Below are 24,915 nucleotides of genomic sequence, written 5' to 3'. Positions count from 1 at the left end.
ATCCAAGAAAAGAAAGTCCCTTCAATTTCTATATACAACTGCTTGAGATATTTTATTTTAACTACTTAGGATAATCTTGTATAAGAGTCTAGATTTTCCTTTTTCATGATGTAATTATATTTGAAGTAAAGAGTTGTGAAAGTCTATAAAAATAAGGCATTTTAATAAAATATCAAGGATCCAAGAAAAGAAAGTCCCTTCACATGGAATTTCTTTTTATTTGGATACCCTATAAAGGACAGATCATAAGAAGACTAAATGAAGGCAATTCATAGAGGGACCAGAAGATGAAAATCAAGATTAAATGCATTATTTTTAAGACTTGCATCATTTTATAGTAATAGAATCCAAGTTATTATCGGTGAGGCATGGCCACCACTTTTCTATAAACCCTAGGCTATATATTATCGGGAACTTTACATTGACTTTTGGACTCTTTTTACTCTGGTTAATATTTTATTGATGTGTTTTCTTTGCTTGTGTAGTAGAAATTACCTGCTTTTTATAGATTTATTTCTTGCATGTGTATGGCCACATTTCGTTAGGCTCTTCGAGGGTCACATGCATCTTAATGCATTTCTTCTCTTTCCTTGTTTAAATAATTCCCCGCCTGCGGGTAAAGTTTAGATAATCTAACATATGAGGATGATGTGCTGAACCTATGGAAGTTTATTCTTTAAAAAAATATATTTTATAAGTCTTTTTTTAAAATTTTATGCATTACTAATTTGGATATTTAACTAGCATGCATTATATTAAAAACTAACTAAAAATTATAAATTTAATTGCATTAGTTTTAGAAGCATACTACCCTTTATAAGTACAAGGCCGCTTAGGAACATCTCTAGATGCCGGCCTTAATTTCTAAAGACTCAGCCACCCATCTATCTTTCATAAAGACCGGACAATATAACTTTTATATGATTAGGTGGTTAGTTAGATTTCCTTCTCAAGAAGGATATAAGTCAAGAATGCATTAGCTAGGACACGAGTGTTGCTATTATATGTAGAATACTAAACCCACTCTAGATTTAGGGTTCAAGACTACTACTATTGGTGTCCCGTAGTATGCATCATCGGTGGGTAAGTCATCTATTCTTCAGAGGCTATAAATCCCACATATCCACGTCATATATAATATGTCACCTCTATCTTTCTCTCTTATATGCTCAGAGTGTAGTGTTGTCTTTTCTCCAAATTTTTTCACCACCTTAGTCCTATCGGATGATGATGTGAGCAGTTATGTTGACTAAGCTAAGATTGAACCTTCCCTGCCTTTTGAATAAGAAGTTCCTAGATTTCTCCTTATATATTAATCCCATCTTAGAGAATAATGTATAGTCCTTAATTAAGAGTCTTCTTAGGCCTCGGCTTAAGATTGTAATAAACCTTGGAGGCTTATGCCTTGAGAAATCGAATCCCACATCAAATAAATCATATTCGAGCTGATGTATCAGATGGGAGAAATCTCATGACTTTAATATGGTTATAATTATTATTACCCATTGAGATACATAGGCAAAAGTCATTATTCCCAATGGTTAATCATATGTATGATCTCATTTTCCCTCTCATTGGCCCGCTTGCAAAGATTGTAAAGAACTATAACCGCTTTATCATACGAGATAGTGAGATCGTACCCTTTGCATTATGTCCCCACTGAGCGATCTCCTTTCAGAGGCCCACACTCTCCCTTCTATAGAAAAATGTTATCCTCGATATTTCAAAACTAAGATCTCATACCATAAAAATAGATCAAGATACAATTGTCTCATCTCAGACTTCATTTCTTAAGTAACTTCTCTTTCAGTTTTATTCTTCCACTGAACTTTAACTAATTAAAATTTATTTATTTCTTAATGTTTTTTTATAATAAGCTAGAACCCTCTTTAGTTCTTCTCTATAGCTCAAATTCATATGTACCTTAATGTCTATAGCAGATATCTAATTTCCAAAATTTGATACCCATTTCATAATAAGTGACATGTGAAACACATTATGAATCTCAAAAATATGATATGGTAACTAAAATCTTAAGCAGATTTCATGTTCCTTTCAGTAATCTCAAATGTTCTAATATACCTTAGACTTAATTTTCTTCCTTTCCAAACATGTTGATGCATTTGTTCGATTTTATCTTCATAATATAGAAAATCTTTTGCTTAGAACTCTATAGACTGATGCTTAGTATGAAAATATTATTTATACTTGTCCTAAAAAGTTTTTAATCTATCTCTGATCAGATGGATCTTGTCAATAGCACCATCAACCATAGCTGGCCTAATCAGAATCCTCTCACCAATCTCTATCCAAGATAAGGGGGTCTTACATTTTTTATGATATAAAGCTTCATATAAAGCCATACCTATGATTGACTGAAAGCTATTATTATAAGAAAACTTGATCAGAGAAATGTGATCCTCCCAACTGCCACCAAAATAAAAAATATGGAGTCTGAAAAAGTCTTCTAGTATCCATATATTCCTCTCAGATTGTCCATCAATCTATGGATGAATTGATGTATTGAAATATAGTTTTGTACCCAAATCTTATTAAATTTCCCTCCATAGTCTGGAGGTACACTTACAATCTCTATCAAGTACTATAACCTTTTTGTATCCCATGTAATATGATAATCTCAAGCACATATACATGTGCCAATTTATCTACAAAATCAGATTGTCGAATCAAATAAAATGAGTGAATTTCATCAAAAAATCCACTACAACTCAAATAGTAACATGTCCCCATCTCAATGCGGGAAAACCCATAACACAATTAAGAGTCACTTCTTTCTATTTTCATTTAGGAATGGGTAATGGCTGCAAAAAAAATCTTGCAGTCACTGATTTTCTACTTTCATTAACTAAAATGCTTCACATTTAGAAATAAAATCTTATATATCCTTTTTTTAATTCAGGTCACCAAAGCATATCTTTTATATCATTGTGCATTTTATTGATTCTTAAATGATTAGTAAATCCTTGTATAGTGAGCTTCATGTAGAATAATACTCTCAAATCTCTAAAATTAGAAACCCAAAGTGTATTCTTATAGAAGATAATACCAGACTTAGGTACTTGCATTTTAGATTTCTTATCAACTTTGAGTAAATCAATCAACTTCAAGAATATTTGACTACTAAGATTCTTGAATCCTTTCTTGTAGAGAAGATTGAATAATCATCTCAGCTAATATACTAAAATCTTGATCAGCAAAAAAAATCACCTCCAACTATAATCTATGTATATCATATATTAAGGATTCATCAGAAGTAAGATGAATATATAGAAATCTAGAAGACTTCATACGTAGAGCATTTGATATCACAATAGCCTTATTAGGATGGTATTGAATAATCATATCATAGTCTTTAATCAACTCAAGGATCTCATATGCCTTAGATTTAGATCTTTTTGTGTTAATATGTACTTTAAATTATAATGATTAGTGACATCTCACACCATGCATCATATAAATAGTGTCTCCAAATCTTCAGGGCTAATATCATAGCAATAAATTTCAAATCATAATCAGATAGTTCCTCTTGTGTAGGGGTTTCAATATTTGACCCGACACGAAAATCCGACCCGAAATTTTTGGGTTAGACCCGACCCGTTTTCAAAATGGGTCGGGTTCGGGTTCCTGGATTCGACCCGTTTAAAAAATGGGTAGGGTTCGGGTTGACCTGGCGGGTTGCCGGGTCAACCTAGAAACCCATTTGAAGCCCTGCCCGTGTCTCTGCCCGCCACGGCCTCGCTATCCCGCAACCTCATCGCACCTCGTGCACCGCTCGCCCGTGTCTCTCACCTGCGTTGCACTGCGCGCACCGCTTGCCCGCATCGCACCGTGCGCCAGCATCGTTGCCGGCATCGCTGCCCGCGACTGCCTCGCTTGCCCGCGACCTCCCTTGCGTCGCACAGCGCGCACCGCTCACCCTGTGCGCCCCTCACAAACCTACCCGGCGCGAACCTGCCCCACGCGTATAAGCCTTCCCGGGTCGGGTCAGGTCAACCCGACAACCCTTCGGGTCAGGTTCGGGTTCGCATTTTGGACCTGTTTACCTATCCGGGTCAAGTTAGGGTCGACCCATTTAAACTCGGGTCACTTTCGGGTCCGACACGAACCCGACTCGTGACCCAAAATTGACACCCCTACTCTTGTGTGACTTTAACTATTTGAAAGCATATGTTATATCATTTTCATGCTGCATCATTACACATTTAAAATATTTTAGTAAAGCATCATTGAATACCTAGAATCCTTCTATACCAGATCATTCAAAATATAAGCAGAAGTCAAACAATCCTTTAACATCTGAAATCTAGCCTCGTAATTAGATGTCCAAACAAAACTATTGACTTTTAAGTCAGTCTCATTAGAGGTATAGAAATATGAGAAAATCCATTCATAAACGTTTAATAATAACTAATCATGCCCAAGAAATTACATACCTCAAATACAGTAGTATACCTTGGACAATCAATAATTCCCTAAATCTTCTAATGATCTATAAAAATACTGCACTACTCACTATGTGTCCTAAAAAAGAAATATTCTTTCAATCAAAATTTACATCTCGAGAATTTTGCATATAGCTAAATAATCATCAAATTTTTAGCATGGCCTTTTTTAGAAGCAGAATAAACCAAAATATCATTTATAAACACTATCACAAATTATTCTAAGTAATCTCTGAATGCCCTATTCATAAAATCTATGAAAACTGCAGGTTCAAAAATATCAGAAAGTCATGATTTTGTTCAATTCTTTATAATTAATGCACATATGCATCATACCATCCTTTTTCTTCACAAATAAAATAGGTGCTCCCCATAGAGATTTACTAAGATGGACAAATCATCTATTAACTAACTCCTTACACTCCTTTTATGCCAAATTGACCAAAAGATCTAGTTGGAATTTTTAATTTATATACTTCATAAAAGCACTACTAAATACAAATAAAGCATAAGACTGATGAATCTCAAAATTATTTTTCTATAATATCATCCAAAAATTCATATATAATACAAGGTATCTATAATGGCTCTTAACAACTAAGATAATAATAAAATAAAATTCAAGCATGTAAAAAATCAAAACTAATAAAAATATACCTACAACATAGATCAGATTCAGCTATCCAAAATTACTCAACTCGATCCTTGCCCTTCTCTTGGCCTGAAACGAAAGTAAAAGGAGTGTGCTAACACAACTAAGTAGGTTATCACAGACAAAAATAAAAATTAATAACTGAAACCAAAATAATTAAAAATACTATGATGTAAAAGTATTGTAGTAAAATTTGAGACTAAATTTAAAGCAAAAGCTGTAGCTAAAATTGAAATCAAATGAATTATAAGAAGATATTCATTTTATCAGAATGGCTCTCAGCCTAAATTTTTATATATCTTTATAACCTCATTAACAGTATCCCAGCTCGACAACCCATAGGCCTTAGCATAATAAAATCTCACCTCAGTTGCCCATTGATTCAAGTATAACAAAATCTCATCTTTGCCACCCACTGGTGACGGCGTAACAAAATCCCACCTCAGTCATCCACTAGTGTCGGCATAACATCATATCATATTTTTAATACATTTCATTAATTAAAGAATAATTAAATTAAATTCATATATTATCAAAATACCTCAACAGTTGGCAACAAATATACTACTGAACAAAAATTCATTATTTCAAAATATAACCTAGTTATCATAGATTTTATAAAATATATTCTAGAAGCTTTAATTAAATTGAATCGCTATTTTTAGATGTCAAAATAAATTTTGAATAGATAAATCATTTCTTTTTCAAAATCATCCAGCTAAAAAATTTAATAATCTCAATCTCTATAGTATATAAAAAGTTATGGTATAAAACTTTTATCAAAATAAAGTTATCCTTATTTTTCGGTAGCATAAATACAAATTTGATCTAAAAATTTCCAAAAACATCAAATTATCAAAACTAAAATAGACAAACTTTAACTTACCTCAAGATGAACAAATCCTAACATTCTTTTTTCTCTCTCTCCTCTCTTTTTTCTCATATTTTATGAAATCATTTTCTGTTATAATGAGATGGCTCCAAAAGAAAATGGGAATTAGCATTTAGTACTTAAGGAAATTTTTTTATAATATAATAATAAAATGGTATAAAGGTAATTAAGCCATTTATTCCAAATTAGATTCATGGGCACACAATCTTGGTATCAGAGCATTATTGCTAGAAGAATTGATTGTTACCATAGCTATGAAAATTGTTTGTGAACAGTTGAAATGCATCTTCCAAAGCTGAATATACCCAACGAGCATCATAATGTAGCTTCTGTACCATCAAATGGTGTGATGCAATTAACTACTGTTATAAAACAAGTAATGGAAGGTGCTTATAGAAAATTAGCTGGGAGTAAAGAAGAAGAGAGAGATATGTGCTTGCAAGCATTCCATAAGTTGAAACCTCCACTATTAATAGGTATTATAGGACCTCAGGTTATATAAGATTGATTACTAAGGATAGAGAATATCTTTGACATAATATAGTTACCAGAGAATAGGAAGGTACCATTAGTTGTGTTCTTCATTGAAGGAGAGGCTAAGAGATAGTGGGTTAGATAGCAGAGAGAGAAATTCCAAGGGAAGAGTAATGTTGAGATCACTTAGTATGAGTTCATTATAGTATTTGGGATGTGGTTTGTAATTCCTTTAGCTCGATAATAGATGCAGGAAGCTTTTATCAAGTTGGGGCAGGGATGCAAGACAGTGATGCGATACGAGGCTGATGACTTTGCACTAGCTATGTATGCTCCTCATTTGATCCCTATTACTGAAAAAAAAGTGCTATAGATTTTTGTAACGAATAAAACAGGGAGCTGAGTCATATATTAGTGTCTCTATAAATTTAGGAATTTTTTTAGCTGGTGAAGAGAGCTAGATTGATAGAGATTGATTTGGCAGTACCAACATCCAAGTATAATAAGAGCTTCAAGTATGATGTTAGTAGAAGGAGGACTAGAGATGAAGTAAGCAGAGATAAAGATAGTGCTGGTAATAATAAAAGTAATACAGTGATTAGAGGGGATAAGGATCGATTATATATATTGGAAGCGACTGTACATCTATTAATTATGGAAAGAGGCATGGATTTTAATGTTATCTTCTAACAAAGTAATATTTTCGATGTGGATAGTAAGGGCATAAGATAGCGGATTATCCACAGAGATGAATAATTTATTTAAGAGAAGGACAGTCTATGAAGACTAAAGGGTATAAGACTGTAGGTGTAATAGCATCTATGAAACTATTGCACCATGATTGACTGCACCTATGATGTGATACCACATGTGTACAACTTTTAGTATCTAGAAGATCGACAATAACTTGAAAGTTTTATTGGTAAGAAATTTATTTGAATGATTGAATGACATATCATATCATATATAGTGAAATTGCATATAATAGAATGAACTCTATTAATGTATGGTTTTTTACTAGTTTTAATTTGATTTGACTTTTGATCATACAAACTTGGTTTATATCAATTTTGAGCATGAATCCTAAAGAAAAATATTGAGGATGATATTTTTAAATTTCAATAGATTGTAACAAAAAAAATTTAAAATGATTAAAAATGGACAAATCTAAATTCTTGTTTGAATTGTAGCATAATAGAGGGAAAGGGAGAAAACCAATTTTTAGCTGCTAGATTGCTTTGTTGCTTTTGTAAATATTGTTCAAATCAATGTATATGATTCTAATCATATCTTTATTTTTAAATATTTTTATTTTAATTATTTGATTCTCCTAAGAAATTATTTTATTACTTTTTTCTTGAATTTATTAAACTTTTACTGCACTACTTCTTGTATTTTATTGTACTGATTATCTTTTGCATTTTGACTATAATATTTAATAAATTTTATTAGATAAAATATAAGTTATTATATTTTATACTATTTTTATTGATTAAATAACTTATGTTTTTTACTATAAGTAAATTGTTAATACATGCTTTAGAAATAAATATGGATATGTGGTTAAGTATTCATTGGTCATTATTATTATTATTGTGCTGCGATAATAATATGTGTGAGAATAAGTAAAAGCTAGTTTCACTGACGTTGGATGGAGACTTGCTGGCCTATATAGGATGGTGAGCTAACATGCTTTCTTCTAAATATTATGATTTAATGTTATTATCTACTGATTCATGTGATATTGATTAAGAGTTATAAGGAGATGATTACTGTGTCGACGAGCTAAGAGTGATGTCTATATTTATTGATCCAATGATATACTAATATATATTACTATTTATTAAAAAAAATACCGCTTAATCTAAGACTTCTTACTTGCTTAGTGTGAATCTAAAATGCATATAATTGATTCATCGTTACTATTACTATACAATTTTATTGATTTATTGTCACTATATGAATTTATCATTACTGTATTGCTTTACTATTATTTCTATTAATTTTACTAACGATATTGTTGTTGAGTCTAGTAATTAGGTTGTTAAGCCTAAGTAAATGTCCCACGGCTACCAAGACGGGGGTGAATTGGTAGTTTTAAAAATTTTAAACCCTCTTAATAATAAAGTTGAACCGAAATAAAATTTTCTTTTAAAGTTTGTAGAAAAATGTTTTTCAACCACAGAGTTGTTAAAACTGAAATTTAAAATGCGGAAACGTAAAAGCAATAAAGTAAATGACACCAGATTTATAGTGGTTCGGTCTATAACCAGACCTACATCCACTCCTCAGAGGCACCCTCTGAGTATTGCACTAATACCACAAAGTGACTCTCCTTTAGCACCCACAGCAAGGCGGAGAAGCCTGTACAAAACACTCTTTTCACCACTCCCCGGTGCGGCAGAGAACCGTCGTCCTTTTACACAATCCACAGTGCTGGCAGAGAACCGTCGTCCTTTCACACTCTCCTAGTGTGGGCAGAGAACCGTCGTCCTTTCACACTCTCCTAGTGTGGGCAGAGAACCCTACGGCTGTTCACACTCTCCAAGTGTCGGCAGAGAACCGGACCTTCTTGAATGATCTTCTCACACGAATCTAGAAGGAAGAAAGAAAAGAGTGAAGAAATCCAATTTCACAAGTAGAGATTCTTACCTTAGCAATCCAAGTGAACCCTTCTTGCTCCAATGGTAGGAATCCTCCTTTGAATGCTCTCTTCCACTCTCCCCTTGGCTATTCTCTCAATAGGCACGAAGATCAAATGACAAAAAGATTGGGTGGCAGTCTAATTTTGACTATTTATATAAAAGACAAGTGAAACCGCCCAAAAACTGCAAATTTTCAATTCTGTACGCAGTGGATCGTCCTGTACGATCCTGGATCGTCCTGGACGATTTTACTTAAACGATCTGAAACGACCCAATTTGTATATGTGTACGAAATGACTTCGTACAGCTGATCGTCCTGTACGAACTAGGTTCGTCCAGTACGAACGGTTATTACAAGGTCGGTTCTAGAAACTGCTGAAAACTGTTCTAAGTCGGTTTATCGTTTGGACGAAAATGTATTCGTCTGGACGAAAATTTTCCAGAGAGCCGATCGTCCTGGACGATTATTTATTTCGTCTGGACGAAAATTTTCCAGAGGACCAATCGCCGGGGACGATAATTTGGTTTCGTCTGGACGAAAATTTTCCAGAGAGCTGTTCGTCCGGTACGATAATTATTTTCGTCTGGACGAAATTTTTCCAGAGGACTGGTCGCCTCGTACGATGGTAAAATTCGTCTGGATGAAATTTTACAGAGAACCCATCGTCCGGGACGATATTAAAATTCGTCCTGGACGAATAGGACTTAGAGAAAAAAAAAATTTCAAACAAGTTCCTATTCGTTCCAAGTGCTCTATAGGAGATAACTGACAGATCGTCCAGTACGATAAATATCGTCCTGTACGATCAGTATAGAATTTCAAGATCTCCTTATTTTGTGTGTGTGAGATTTATTCACTCAATTACAATCACTCCCTTTCAAAATTAATTCAAAGTCTCATGTTGAATTTGATTTGAAGTTTTCGTAGTCTGGAGTCTGATTTTCCTGAAATGTTAGTACACACAAGAGCAAGTGCAAATCTTCTGAAATTGATAGGAGATAACTATACATTTGAACAATAATGTTTGGAATTATCAAAACTACATAAGTTGCACAATTATAAATCATTCAAATAGCAACTATTCAAACAATTGTATTGATATTGCTACTGATATAGACATCAATACTATTTGATGTTATTATTAATTAATTATATTAGTTACTGATAATGATTCACTATATTGATATTGAGCATGTGATTAAGATACTGATTTGATACTGATGTAGAAAAATTGGATATTATGTGTACATCATTATAAGGTTTTACTGCATTAATTTGATTCCAACAGTCTTTACTAATACTTTAATTTTATCACTTTATATAATCTCTTAACTAATTGATAGTACTAATATGATGACTGATTTATTGATTTGACACTCATATTGATTTATTAGTTTCTCAACATGACAGCTTTATTAGTTTTCAAGTCATAATATTTTGTTGTTTATACATTCTATTGCTATTAGATGTGTGTTTTAATATTTATATATCAATTCATGATCATATGTCTACTACTGTTATGGATTGGTTGATGACATGCATATTTCTATTTTGTTGTTCTTTGCATTCAATTGTAGGATTTGATTACTTGCTAGGTTCTTGAGCTCATTATATATGGTTAAATAATTTCAGGTCAGGAAAAGGGAGCAGGAGTGTGAGATTGATCAGGATTCTTCATGTTTAGGTTCTTGTTATTTTAGCTATTTATTTATACTAAGGGCATAATAGATATATTATCATTGTATAGATTCCAAATAGTATACATATTTTTTGGAAAAGATATAGATGTATATATTAATATTTTAATCGATAAATTTATTTTTATTTGTATTTATATTGATAAAAAAAATTAGGTAGCTTTGGTTATATAAATTAAAAGATAAAAAAAAAATATATTTTTTTTTTCAAATTAGATTCTGAGGCATGATAAGACCACTAGCTCATCTTCTTTTTCGACAGCTCATTTTACATAATCTATAATGACAGACATAATGTAACACTAGGTGAGTCCTTATTTGACTCTAAGAAAGAAGCAAAAGCAGGAGTGCAACTACACAACCTCCTTCTCCTCTTGCTTATCATTATCCCCATAATGCATGGACTGAGCAAGAAATTAAATGCTAACTCGTAAATCTAAATTCAACCAATGATATTTGGTATCGTAAAAAAGAAAGAGATTATGTAAATCCATAAGCCTGAACTAGTATTTTAATGATTACAATTATTATTAATTAGATCATTTATTATTCTCTGCATTATATATACAATTTTATTTTATTTTCTACAAATATTTCAAAATAAAATAGAAGAAACTACTTCATACAACAAGCCTAATTAAAAAAATAAAATGTTAAAGTTAATTATTTAGTCTATAAATTTTTCTTTTTCTTGAGTTAGTCTGTATTGGATGTATATTGGCAAGCCAACTAAGCGCACAAACTAGTAGAGATGAAAAATTGAACACTTAGTTCCTCTATTAAACCATACTATATGATCAACTATTTATGAAATTAAATCAAGTGTTTAATTAAATTAATTTTAAGCATAACTAATCATATTGTACAACCTGTGAACATACAGGGCAATCAGTTATTTTAATAAAAATCATACTGTGGAATCTGTGTTACCAAATTGAGGTAATTTTGAATTTTAAAATTTGACATAATCGTATTGTATGATTAATGAATGTTGCCTATTTTGAACTATTGATCAAGAATTCAAATCCAGATCAAAATTTGATTGGAGATTGTATTGTATGATCCAAGTTGTTCATTACCATCTAACATAACATCTAGTGGACGAACCTTGGTTCATCTTATATGATCCCTCATATGGTATAGCTAATCTTACTATACAATTCTTTTTTTTGGGGAAAATTTGGGCAAAGCCCTTTTTATTAATAGAAACGGTTACAAGTCATCAAAGCAAAGCCTATGGCCAAAAAAGCTGGCTTTAAGAAACCTAAAAAGGAGAAAATAGAAAAAAATTACAAGTAAATGACTAATTGACAATTATAAAGTATCAAAAAGCCATCAGAATTGTAAATCAAAAAGAATAGTTTCCAGCATCTAAGTCCAAAAAGCTGAAGCCAGGAGAAGAAGCCGAAGATATCAGCTTCAGAAAATTGAGATAGAGCTGAAGATAAAGAGCTGCGTTCGATTTCATCCAGCAACAATCTGCACAAAAAGAATTTCCAATGATCAAGTCCAGGTAGTCAGCAAAGAACAAAGCTCCTGATGCTAACTGCCTGGACTCAGAGATTATCAGAAAAATTAGAAAACATATCCCTAGTTGCCGATTGACCTTCCAAGGGATTGTGCAAGGGAGCATCATCATCGTCCAGGCAGTCCCAAAACGCAAATTCCCGAGGGACCCGAAAGGCACAAGAACCGCATAACCGTTTTGCCGCACAAAAATGGCTTCCCCATTAACACAGATCACATCCAAAATGCTTAGCCAACATCCAAGCATATACAGCTCAGATACAAACCAACAGTTATAACATAACCAACTTCTCAAAAAAAAAAAACAAAAACCTCTCATGAAACCTGCTACCAGCCAACTCAAATAAGATCCAGCAAAAGTGTCGAATTTTTCCATTTTGCAACTTTGCCCAAAATAACTTTTTTGATGGAAAAGATCAAAGAAGAAGAACTTTGAATATCATTACCAAATCTCCTACTATTTCGTTCCCTCCAGAGATAATAAATAATCCCACATACCATAAGCATAAAGAACTCTTTGTGAAGCAGGGCACCAGAAAATTCAGATTCCAGCCATTCCATAAGATGCAGCACAGTTGGTCTAAGCAAAAAATTTTTAGTGATGGGGAGAAGGGAGTTAAGAATGTAGAATGTAAAATTACATTCAAAGAAGATATGGTTAACAGTTTCCGGGGCAATAGAACAAAAAGAACACATTATAGGAACATTAATATTCCTAATTCTCAAGGCATCCTGTGTTTTAAGACCTCCTACCAGAGCAAGCCAAACAAAAACAGAGTGCTTCAAAACATTTTTTTTGTGCCAGAAAAAATTGTGCCAAGAGTAAGTAGGCAAAGAGCAGTAAAACTCCTCAATGAAATCCTTAAATTTAACATTAACACAATCCTTCCAAATTAAGAAAGGACCAGCAGTGTTAGAAATCGGTAAATTGCAAATTTTGTCTCTTATCTGGTGAGGGACAACAACAGCTAAGTTCCAAGCAGAATTAGCAATATAATGTTTCAGTAATGGCATAGAGAATAATTCCATCGGGATGTTGCCCACAAAGTCATGAAGAGTGTTATTATAACACCAATGATCCCAAAACAGAGAAATGGGAGCATTAGGTGTAATAACAAACTTAAAACAAGGTTTAACAGAGGATGCCGTATGACAGACAGAAATCCAGAATTTGCTCGCATTTTGGTTTGGAGGCCTCCAAGGTGAAGAATATTGAGAAGTTAGCCAAACAGACAATGGAGAAATGCAATTATACATTCTATGAATAATATAACAGTTAAATGCAAATTGAATGGCATGCAAGCTAGGAATACCCAAACCACCTTTCTCTTTAGGCTTACAAACATTCTCCCAAGAAACCATATGAAGCTTGTTAATAGATGTGATATCACCAAAAAATAAGAATCTAGAGCAGGTTTTCTTAAAAAACTTAAAAACAGTTTTAGGTAATATAGAGCCCCTGATCCAATATGCAATAGTATTCTGAATAGTGAATTTAAGATACTGCAATCTACCAGCAAGAGAAAGAAGATTAGCTTTCCATCCCGTGAATTTTTTGTGCAAGCTATCCATCAAAGGCAAGAAATCAGCAACTTTCAGCCTATTAAAAGAGATGGGAATACAAAGATAGGAGATCTTGGAGCATATATTATGAATAGACAATGCATCACACAAATATCCTGATTCCTTTGGTTTTTGGAAAACATTAAAGAGCACTTGTCATAATTGACATGCAGACCCGAGGCATTTCCAAAGTCTTTAAGGATAGAAGAAAGAAGTCTGCAATTTTCTAATGAAGCTTCACCAAAACTTAACACGTCATCAGCATATAAAAGATGAGAAAGGTTAAAATTTTCAGTAGAAAAACCCTTGAAACCACGAGCTTCTAAAAGATTAGAGAAAGAGTCCATCACTAAGCAAAAAAGGTAAGGACTTAGCGGACAGCCTTGCCTAAGGCCCGCAGAAGATGGGAAGAAACCTTCCAAAGCTCCATCAATGACCACCGAGAAGTTCACATTGGAAATACAAGCTTTAATCCAGGAAATGAAAGTTTTAGGGAAACCTTTTTGAAGCAATCTTGCAAGCAAAAATTCCCTAGAAACAGAGTCAAAAGCCTTCCTTATGTCAATTTTAGCACAAAACATATTCCCCGTACCTCTTTTATTGAAAAAAGAGAGAATATCGTTAGCAAGAAGAATGCCATCAGTGGAAATCCTGGATTTCACAAAACCAGCTTGAGTGTCTTTGACAATAAGAGGCAAAATAGGTTTAAGCCTACCTGCAATCACTTTAGCTATGATTTTATATATAGTATTGCATAATGAAATAGGTCTATAATCAGAGATAGATGAAGCATTACGGTGCTTAGGAATGATAGCCAAAGCAGTGGCCTTCATCCCACTTGGTATGAATCCTTTAGAAAAGAAGGATTTAATAGCCTTGCAGACTAAAGGCCCTATTATATGCCAACCAGTTTTGTAAAAATAGAAATTGAAACCATCCGGTCCTGGTGAAGAATTACAGGAACCTTTAAAGACAGCAGCTTTAATTTCATCATTCATAATAGGAGCAGTGAGTATCCCAGCATAAAAATCCGTAACAGCCGAGCCAATGGGAAAAATATCTATATTGTTGCAAGAAGGAGGTGGTGGGTTAAACAATTTTTGAAAATACTCAATAATCGAGTGAATTACCTCCTCTCTAGTTGTGTCAGGGTTGCAAGAAAACAAATTAACAACGGATTTTGTGCTCCCCTGTCTACTTCTAATCTTTGCATATAAAAATTTGAGGTTATCCTCACCATGATGCAACCATTTAGCTTTTGCTCTTTGAATGATCCAGCTAGAAAGCATAGACGTGGCATTCGCAATCTCAAGGTTGGATTCTCTGAGAGAAGAGATAAGAGAAACATCCAACGGATTATCCTGAATAAGCTCCAGGATGTTCAGTTGTTTCGCTTTAAGAACATCCAAATGAGTATTAAGAAAATGAGAGTTTGCCCAATGTAGATTTTTAATGGTCCCTTTAAACTGTTTTAGGACATTAGAAAGATGAGATAGCGGATTACCATTCACAGGCAAAGAAAAGGCATTTAAAAGATAACACCAGTAGCTATCTTGCTTGGTCCAGAAGTTCTTAAACAAGAATCTGTGATGAGATTTAGAAGGCAAACCCGGATGAAGAATAGCTGGAGAATGGTCAGAACAAGAAGAACTTTTGAAGGAGCAGAAAGTAGAAGGGAACTGCCTCTTCCATTGGTCATTAACAAGGACCCGGTCTAATTTGATAAAAATAGGATTCACAGATTGCTGGTTATACCAAGTATAAAAACTACCAACCGATTGCAGATCCAACAAACCATTATCAAAAATCATAGAATTTATATCTACCAAATTAGAATGATGAAGGGGAGAACCTCCAGATTTTTCCGTGCCAAATCTACAGCAGTTAAAATCCCCTAACAGAGACCAGGGGATATTGGACGGAGGGGCAGCCGACCCAATCGAAAGCCAAAGAGCCTTTCTGTCAAAAGCGTTATTTGCTGCATAAACAATAGTCAACTGAAACAAGAAACTGTTGCCTATCAAACATTCCCATTAATCATTTGCTCCGTGATGACATTAGGAGTAAAATAGAGTTTACTAGAGTCCCATTTAATCCAAATTCTACCAGAAGAAGTCAGGTGAAAATTATGACAGCTCTCCTCATTAGGGAAGAGAGAATGAGAAATTTCGAAAAAAGGATCATCAAGAGAAGGGGAATGAATCCGAGTCTCCAAAAGACAAAGCATGTCAAGCTTAAAAGATTTAATTAGACGTTTGCAGCTGAGAACTTTCTCAGCGTGATTAAAACCCCGAACATTCCACGAACCAATGGTTGGGATAAACATCAAGAAATATGAAGGGATTGGGATTTTTTACTCTGCTTTCCCTTAGTAGATTTCTTAGAGATATCTGACGTAGCTTGTTTTTTCCCCTTTCCTGGCTGCTTGAGAGCATTCCCAACAATATCAGAAGAGGAGGCCATATGTTCATTTATATCAATATCAGTTTGAGAACTGAGAATTTCGAATTTATTGGGAGAATTAATATCATTCGATGATTTCTGAGGCGAAACCAAAAGCGAGGTAGAGGAAGCAGAGAGTTCTGCAGTGGGAATGTTTAAATTTGGGATATTAACCACATTGTTGTCTACCGAAACATCAACCACTACCGGATTCACAAAAGGGGTCGGGGGATCTTCCTTGCTGGGAGCAGTCCGAGAGGAAGGCGTTTTAGAGGTGGGGGGAGGAGAATGAGGTTGATAATTTAAAGGCTTCCCAATGGAATTGGTATGCAAAGGTAATATAGGTACAGAAGCAGCAGCAGCAGGGGTTGAAGTAGAGACTTCAGTAGGTTTAGGCTCAGACCGAGGAGGTCTGGAAGGAGGGCGAGAATGAAACCTGTTAACCGGTTTTTTGCTGAAGCTTCTTCCACGAGGATTAGACAGAGATTTCCCTTGATCATTATTTGTAGGAGAAGGATTCAACGGACAAGAAGAGGAGTAGTGTACCAAAGACTTACAGTGGTCACAAGGAGAAGGCCTCCATTCGTATTGAACCTTAAGCCCTACCTCATCAAAATCCAGCGAAACCTTGATTTCCTCTGGATATGTGGCATTACAATCAACCAGAACACAGATACGAGCATATGTCAGTCTTGTCTTTTGTTCGATTAGGTGATCTGCAGCCAGGGGAACTCCAATCTTACTAGCTATCCTCGATATGCCCTCAGAGTTCCAGCAAGCCAGGGGAAGGTCGTGTATTTTGACCCAAATCGGAACCGAAGAGAATTTTTCCCTCTTCGGTTTGAACTTAGGATGCCATTTCTGGAGCACAAAGGGTTTTCCAAGCAGGAACAAAACACCTTTAGACCAGGCCATGTCGTAGTCTTCAACACAAGAAAATCGCAGAAGAAAAAAACCATCGCTGAGCGAAAGAAGTTTGAGAGAACCTTTCAAAGTCCACGTTTTGTTTAATGCATTCAAAAGCGCTTCATAGAAGGGTCTGCGTCCTATAGAGTATCCAACCAAACACAAACTCCAGTCATCACTTCCTTGAGCAAGCTTCTCACCGGAAAAAGGAATAACATCCGGTTCATTAGGGTGATGCGAAAAACTAAAAACTTTAGGGGCAGATGAAGACGTGTTGGGAGCAAAGATCTGACTCTAGTTCCGCATAGAGACGGGAGGAGCAACAGTCGCTGAGCAGAGAGGCGGAAAATCCGCTGCATGCAGAGTCGAATCCATAGAGAGAAGCCTCCGGCCAAGCCGGAGGGGCGGCGGAAAAGAAGAGGCTCTGCAGGGGAAGGAAACCCTAGCAGAGCGAAAAAATCTCTTTTCTCTTTTTACTATACAATTCATATCATACAATCTAATCTAATCTAATAGAACTCAAAAAATGTGTTTAACTAATCAAACAATATGATCCATACTTTGTATTGTACGATCCATAAGACATAATTGAAAGTTAGGGATTTCATTAAAATAGCCTAACTTAATTCACTTAATCAAATAAGAACAAAGTGAATCTTAACAAGTTTGTTCTAAGAGAATCCTTGGGGAGAGAGGGGATGTCTCTTCCTTGGAAAAAGCTTGAGAAAATTCATTGGGAGTGAGGGCGAGTTTGAGAGAATCTTTGAAGGTGTTCAAGGATTGTGTAAGAGGATTCAAACAGTCTTGTCAATTTGCACTTGAACTGTAGAGTTTGTGTTGAGTGTTTTTCGAAGGGTCTTTGTAGAAGTCTTAGATGAAGACTTGCAACAAGTCGGGGAAGGCTAGTGGTGCATCATCTTCGTCATTACGAGGAGAAGAAAGAAAGAGTGGCATCTCTACCATTGTGAGGAGCAGAAAGAGGGAGAGACATCTCCACCGTTACAAGGAGCAGAAGGGGGATTGGCATCTTCTTCGTGCTAGGAGAAAAGGAGGGAGGCTTTCCTGGATAGAAAAATTGTATAAGGGTCATTCTTCCCCTGGGAAGGGAGAAAGGCTTCTCCACCTAACTGAGCATTAGAAAAATTCCCAAGAATGAGGATTTTGAGGAGTGGATGAAGGTCTGGTGACCAAACTACTATAAAAATCTCTCGTGTGCATTATTTACAATTTCCAACACTTTTATTTTCTTGCTTTTGGTTTTATATTGTATATCTTTGTAACAATTTTGTATGTTAAACTTTTAGTTGAGCTTTTGCATAAATATAAAAACACAAAAATAATATATATATTTTAAACATTTTATGTTAAAACTTTAATCGCTTCTACACAATATCTTATTTTAAAGAAAAAATTTTAATTTTTCAATTCAACCTCCCCCCTTTTGGCAAAGCATTTCGAGAGGGCACTTCCTACTACCGGGATGAGCTGTTCAAGTTTGGGGAGTCTTGCATGGACCCCAATGATCTCCCTTAGAGGCGGCCTTCCTCAAACCTTTTTTGTTGAGTTGGGTCAAATCCCTTCACTATTATTAAATAATGGTCGGAAATGATCATTGCTGAATAAGCCTTCACTACGAAAGTTCTTAATAAGACCTGCTAAGTTAAATTAATAATAATAATAATATAAAAAAACACCTTTTAGTAATAGGACTTGTTAAATACCTATGTTGCATCTTAGAGTATTTGCGGTGGTAGAGAAATATAAAGTTTATTCGTCTTAGCTTTGTACGAAGATCCAGCATGCAATCAGATAAAGAGAGAGGGTGCAATATTCATAACAGACACTAAGATTTTTATGTGAAAACCCCTAAAAAGGGAAAAAATCATGGGGCTTGCCCTAGTTTGAATGAATCCACTATTATTTGCAGTCGATTACAAATGAGGCCCTTCATTGGAGGAAAGGTCTTGGCTTGATATAACAAATATACATCATACAGAGTGTGTTACATGATGGAAATTAAAAGAATCACTGTTGACGTGTTCGCTTGGTCGGAAGGTCCGTAGTCGGTGGGCGACATATGTCGGAAGGACTGTAGTCAGCGAGCAACATAATTTGGAAGGATTGTAGTTAGCGGGCGACGGAGGTCATAAAGATCGTTGTCTAACGACAGATGTCGGAAGGACGACGTTAGGTAGAAGTTGAGTGATCAACAAAATTCCAGCGTCGGATAGAAGTCTAATGAATGTCTGGCAACGAGCAGAAATCTGACATCGGGTAGAAGCCCGACGGACGGGTGTCTGGAGACAGGCAAGAATTCGACGACGGGCGGAAGTTTGGTGTAGGATAGAAATCCGGCGAAAGTCCGATGACATGCAAAAGTCCAACGTCAGGTAGAAATCTTACGACGAGTGGAGGTCCAACGTCGGGTAGAAGTCCGACGTTGGGTGGAATTCTGGTGATGAGCGGAGTTACGACATCTGGTTGAAGTTCGATGTTAATTGGCGGCCGGGTAGAACTCTGACGTTAGATGGAATTTGGGCAAAACTCCAGCGTCGGTAGGCTGTCGGGTGAAAGTTTAACGGTTGTCGAGGACTCTCTTCCTTATCTTCCTTGCTTCCTTCTCTTCTCTTCTTGCTTGGGCCTCCTCCTTCCCCCCTTTGGGGTACCCTTCTATGAGAAATGAGGGATCTATTTATAATTTTCTGAGACTGGCATGACCAATAAATAGTAGAAAGTCAAGGGTAAATTGTGAGTGGTTTGAATGGACGGACGATGTTTAATCCTTTTGATCATAGAACATTTATTGGGCATTTGAATGTCTTAATGATATTAGAATTCGGTGATCTTGGGCTCGTTAGATTCGTCTTGTCGAGCTGCTCGATTCAATTATAAGGATGCAATGTTTGGAAATTATTTGATAATTCAAATTATGGTTTGAACCTTCCGAATGTACTTTGGGTCTTTGATTTAGACTCATTTGGGCTCGGATTGAGTCAAATTTGATGTCGTTGGGTTTGTATTTTCGAGAAGTTCAGCTCGACTGTAAATTTGCTAAAATCGCAGTTCATATGGTCTCCGATTTATTTTTATTTTTGCTTCGAGATTCGTGCCCGATCATGATAAATTTCTGATGATATATCAACCTATGAGATACTTGAGGAGGCATGTATAAATATATAAAATATATAAATATTAATCTAGGCATTTTCTAGAAATTTATTTTTTTGAAGGATGAAATTCATTATGACCTCCGACATACAAGGAAAATCAAACTAGATAATTATCAAAACATTTTCTAGAAATTATTTTGCTGGAGGATGCAATTCATGATTGATACAGAAAAATCAGTAGATAATTTTACGAGGATGATGAGCATTTCTGTGTGTTGTGTTGAATGAAGTTTTTTTTTTTTTAACGAAATATCTACCCGTTGTCACTTCAAAGAAAGCGCTTGACGGCGTAACTAATCTCTCGGCGAAACCTAATAAGACCACCCACCGCCATTAGGCCCACATTTACTTTGCAAACCACGGCATTTACCATTTCTGCAATGTGTGCACAACAAACCGTGGCAACTATTGTACCAACATCTTCTAGCAATGGCCAAATGTGCCACCAATTCACTGTCGCATCAACATATTCAATCTACCAAATGATTGAGATCTGATCCACTAATTTCCTTTTAGGTGGCATTTCCTATCTTTTGGGGTCCAATCTCCTGTGAATACTTAGGTCACATCAACCACTTGAAATGTTATCAAAATAAATTTACTCCCTTGAAATGTTATCAGAACGTATTTACTACTAGTAAATGGCTCGTTGTTGCTTAATGGTGCTGCAATGATCGAATGCTAATAATTTGTTCTTCGGTTTCTTCTCTTACAACATTAAATGTCATATTCACCATATAACGCTCTAATCTTTGCGACTGATAGCCAGACGAAGCTAATATGATATAATCGCTTCACAGGGCTAGTCAATTAAAGAGCTTGGATTATAAAAATAGCCAATTTATCAAACTTTTTTTTTTTTTTTTTAACCATATCATATTGATATTCCTTCACTATTTTAGCACGAATTTTTAGACATCATCCCACCAATAAACAATGTTATCAAATCACATTAAAGGCGTTAGACTGAAGTAGATTTCCATACAGCCAGATATTGAATAAATAAATAAATAAACCTTAAGATATTCCAAGTTCAAGTGTGCTCCATAATGCCGTTTTGCCTGCAAACCAATCTTCATCTTCATTAATTTTTCCGCCAAACCAATCTTCATCAACCTTTCCCATTTCTTTTTTCTCAGCAGCTATAAAAATTTTATTGAGCTAAAATCTTAAAAAATACATAACTTTTCGAGATATTTCATTTTAAAAAAGAGCGTCAATCCAAAACCCAAATATTTGAACATGAAATTTCTGGACCAGGTTCGTCGGGCCGGCAAGAAAAAAACTAAATGCGAAAAGAAAAGAATATTCAAGTGTACAATCAAGATGTCATGATTTTATTAGAGTTCGGACACAGAGCTACGATCGAACTCTGCACAAAATAATTTCTCATTGGTTAACGCTCTAAGAGTTGCCAAACTTCAGAAATCAACTCTGCTTGGGGTATGCAATGATTCAGAAATTCTACTAGCACCTTATTTCTACAGTGAAGCACATGCAATCGAAAATTGCCAAAAACAAATTACAATGATGAACATTGCTCAGTTAATGTTCTATTTATAGCCTAAGATGAACTAGCTTTTCAGGCATGATAAATCCAGCATGTTATATAGGCTTCAATTCAGCACAAGAATCACTTCTACTGAAATTAAAAAGAATTGGAATAATCTACAAATATTTCAATGCTGTTATTGGGGAACCATTTCTGAAAACCCCAATTAAGATTGTGAAGCAAGGATACAAGAAGATTTGAAGAAGGATGCTTTACACAAAATTGGAACATGGACGACGTCTCCTAAAGCCTGCAATGAGAGTTTGCCTTGCCCATTAATCATACACTTTTCTTCATGAAGCCACGGCCGGGAGAATTTTGATTGAGATATGAACACAAAGGGGTTGCATAACTTCAAATAGCCCCATGAAAATAACTTAGCAGTCAAATCTCCTTTGCTCGATTATATACTTGATCCGAATTATAGAAAACCCATCAGGAGAAAAAAAAAATCTGATTTTTCACGCCCATAAACTTTTCACTTTTATTATGAATCATGAGAGGCTTGGACCATCAAAGTAATGCGCTTACCACTGTCCACGCGATGGTTTTCACCCTTGTGTCCCGTCTGGAGAATGCAACATGATTAAATTCAATGAATATGGTTGCACAACGCTGGTCTATTGATAAATTGGGGTTTCGCTTGGGGCGGCTTTCTTACTGCATCCTAAAGCAACTTTCTAGTTCAAAAATTAAAAATTTGAACTAAAAAACTGCTTTATGAAGCAGTAAGAAAGCCGTCCCAAACAAAGCCTGAGACAGTACCTCCGATGAATTACTATCGGGTGGGAACCAACGGAGTAGAACTCCAAGATGAATAACAGCAGGTATCATCTTGAAAAGCAATGGGGTAGTCACCTGCAATTTGACCTCATAAATTACTTTAGACTAACATCATTAAGATGAAATTGCCTGCTTAGAAATGCCGGAGGATTTATGCTTATTGAAGTTACCACAATAGACAAGTGATGGTTTAATCTTGAAAGATGAGCAAAATAAACGGGAGTTTCATAAACTTAATTTTCCAGCTTGTAGATGCGAAGTTTAAGTACGCATTCAGTTTTGATTAGTATATAGGAAACACTTAAATACAGATAGTGAGCTCTAGTGTAGGTGTAGATACCAGGCTTAAAGCAGTTGTCCCCAGAAGTAGCAGGTACAGTTTCCCCTGTATAGCAACCAAAATAATGGTTAATGTCGACAATTCATATGGTGAATGGATAAAAGAAACTCGTTGCATGCAAACATATTCGGACAGATAAAATTGCAGGTTACTACAAAATCAATAAGAAAATAGAGTCTTGAAGACAGAGGCCTCTTTCAGTGTTCGTGCTCCCGCAATGAAATCCATATATTGATTTCTGCAGTGGAGCAAGTAAAATTGGCTCTTGGCACGTACGGTAACCAGCTTGCTTTAAAGAAAATTTATTACTTAAGCTTCATTTGGAACAGCTTTTTTACTACTTCTTGAAGCTGCTTTTTAATATAAAAAAGCGACTTCAAAAAACAGTAACAGCGCCTTAAGCTCCACACTAGATTGCTTGCAAACAAATGAGGGTGCCAGGCACAAAGTACCAATATACAAACATACTTGGACATGTTCATAATGCTCATATTGTAGGATTCTTTACATGCCGCAATAAATTTTTTTTGTAATTGAAGGTGGATGTATTTATTTCTTAAATCGAATGTGAGCATTGTATGAGGTAATAGAATGCTTCAAAAATAAATAAAAAATATTTTGTCAACTTCCAAGTAGATTTGTAGCAGGAATGAATGGTTCCACCAGAAGAAGCCATGATTATGACTGCTAACTATGGGAAGCTACTCGTGGAATCACTTTTTTAGACTTCTCATCCTAGCATGTGATAAACCGGCTGATAATCCTTCTTCCACATTAAAACAAAGGTCTAAAGTCTAAACCATCCTTATTTATGTGATGCATACTTTGCATGATATTCCTGTTGTGCAATGTGTGGAGATGGTTGAAATAAAAAATTCAACTAGAATTTATGATCTAGCTGTATATAAAAAAAAAGTAAAAAGAAAATTGTCATTATTTAACAACCTCAACGAGATGCACATTTGAAGCCCGACTTAGAAGAACAAAAGCAAATTCTCCAATCTGTGCCAGCGACATGCCAACCTACAAACGTGATAATTCAATTAGCATTTAAAGATCTAAATATACAAGGGAAGATGTGAATGGAGAAAAAAGTTACAAGTAGCGATGTCTTGTTTGAGTAGCCAAATCCCTTCACAACAGTAGTTACAACAATGGTCTTTATAATGATAACTAAAATAACAGCTGCAAGTAAAATATCCACATGATTCCAAAGGAAATGGACATGGATTAGCATTCCAATGCTTGCAAGAAAGAGAGCAGCAAAGAAGTTCCGAATGGGTTCTATCTGCAGAAAGAAGAAACATAAAATAAGAGAATATATATAAAAAAACCATAAGGTTCATCACTTATAATTCTACACACACACACACACACACACATATATATATATATATATATATATATAAGAGGTAAACACAAGCATTAAAAAAGTTACACTACTTTAAGAAAAAAAAAGGGCAAAGTCACGAAGACAAGTGTTTTAAGTTCATACGTTTACCATCCAAAAGCATCTCCTATAACCAACTCAAACTAAGCGTAATCAGAAAGAGATCTGAGAAAAGTTTGACCAAAACTATTTTAGAATCAACAAGACTTCCGTGCGACATTTATGCAACAGAGACCATCCGTAACTCAATTAACAAACAGAGATTCTAAGCCCTACTTTTAATGGATAAAATCTTGGAATGTTGGCAACTATGTTTGCTTGCACATCTTAGAATGTCAATCAATTTCAATCATAAGATATCCTTATTTAAAATATATCATCCTACAACCTTTTTTCTGAACATATCATCCAACAAATT

At 35.0% G+C, this 24,915-nt stretch overlaps 1 protein-coding gene across 3 annotated transcripts in view; it reads right to left on the bottom strand.

Annotated features, from left to right (window-relative positions):
- Positions 1 to 5,137: 5,137 nt before the first annotated feature.
- LOC110103485 (K(+) efflux antiporter 6) overlaps positions 5,138 to 24,915 on the bottom strand; it is a 73,862-nt gene continuing 54,084 nt past the window's right edge. For 2 of the 3 annotated variants that reach the window (XM_028696498.1, XM_028696500.1), the window contains 6 exons: positions 24,207 to 24,395; positions 24,053 to 24,130; positions 23,108 to 23,152; positions 22,750 to 22,842; positions 22,516 to 22,552; positions 20,663 to 21,574 (listed from right to left, as the gene is read on the bottom strand). In XM_028696498.1, the coding sequence (XP_028552331.1) occupies positions 21,450 to 21,574; positions 22,516 to 22,552; positions 22,750 to 22,842; positions 23,108 to 23,152; positions 24,053 to 24,130; positions 24,207 to 24,395 (567 nt within the window). In that variant the 3' untranslated portion in view covers positions 20,663 to 21,449. Of the gene's footprint in view, positions 5,185 to 20,662; positions 21,575 to 22,515; positions 22,553 to 22,749; positions 22,843 to 23,107; positions 23,153 to 24,052; positions 24,131 to 24,206; positions 24,396 to 24,915 lie in introns of those variants that run through there. The other variant, XM_028696499.1, reaches the window with a different exon arrangement.

Source organism: Dendrobium catenatum, unplaced genomic scaffold (assembly GCF_001605985.2).
Source record: "Dendrobium catenatum unplaced genomic scaffold, ASM160598v2 fragScaff_scaffold_752, whole genome shotgun sequence".
In the NCBI taxonomy this organism is placed as follows: Eukaryota; Viridiplantae; Streptophyta; class Magnoliopsida; order Asparagales; family Orchidaceae; genus Dendrobium; species Dendrobium catenatum.
Note: the sequence above shows the minus strand (reverse complement) of the source record. Positions and strands in the feature narration are given on the sequence as shown.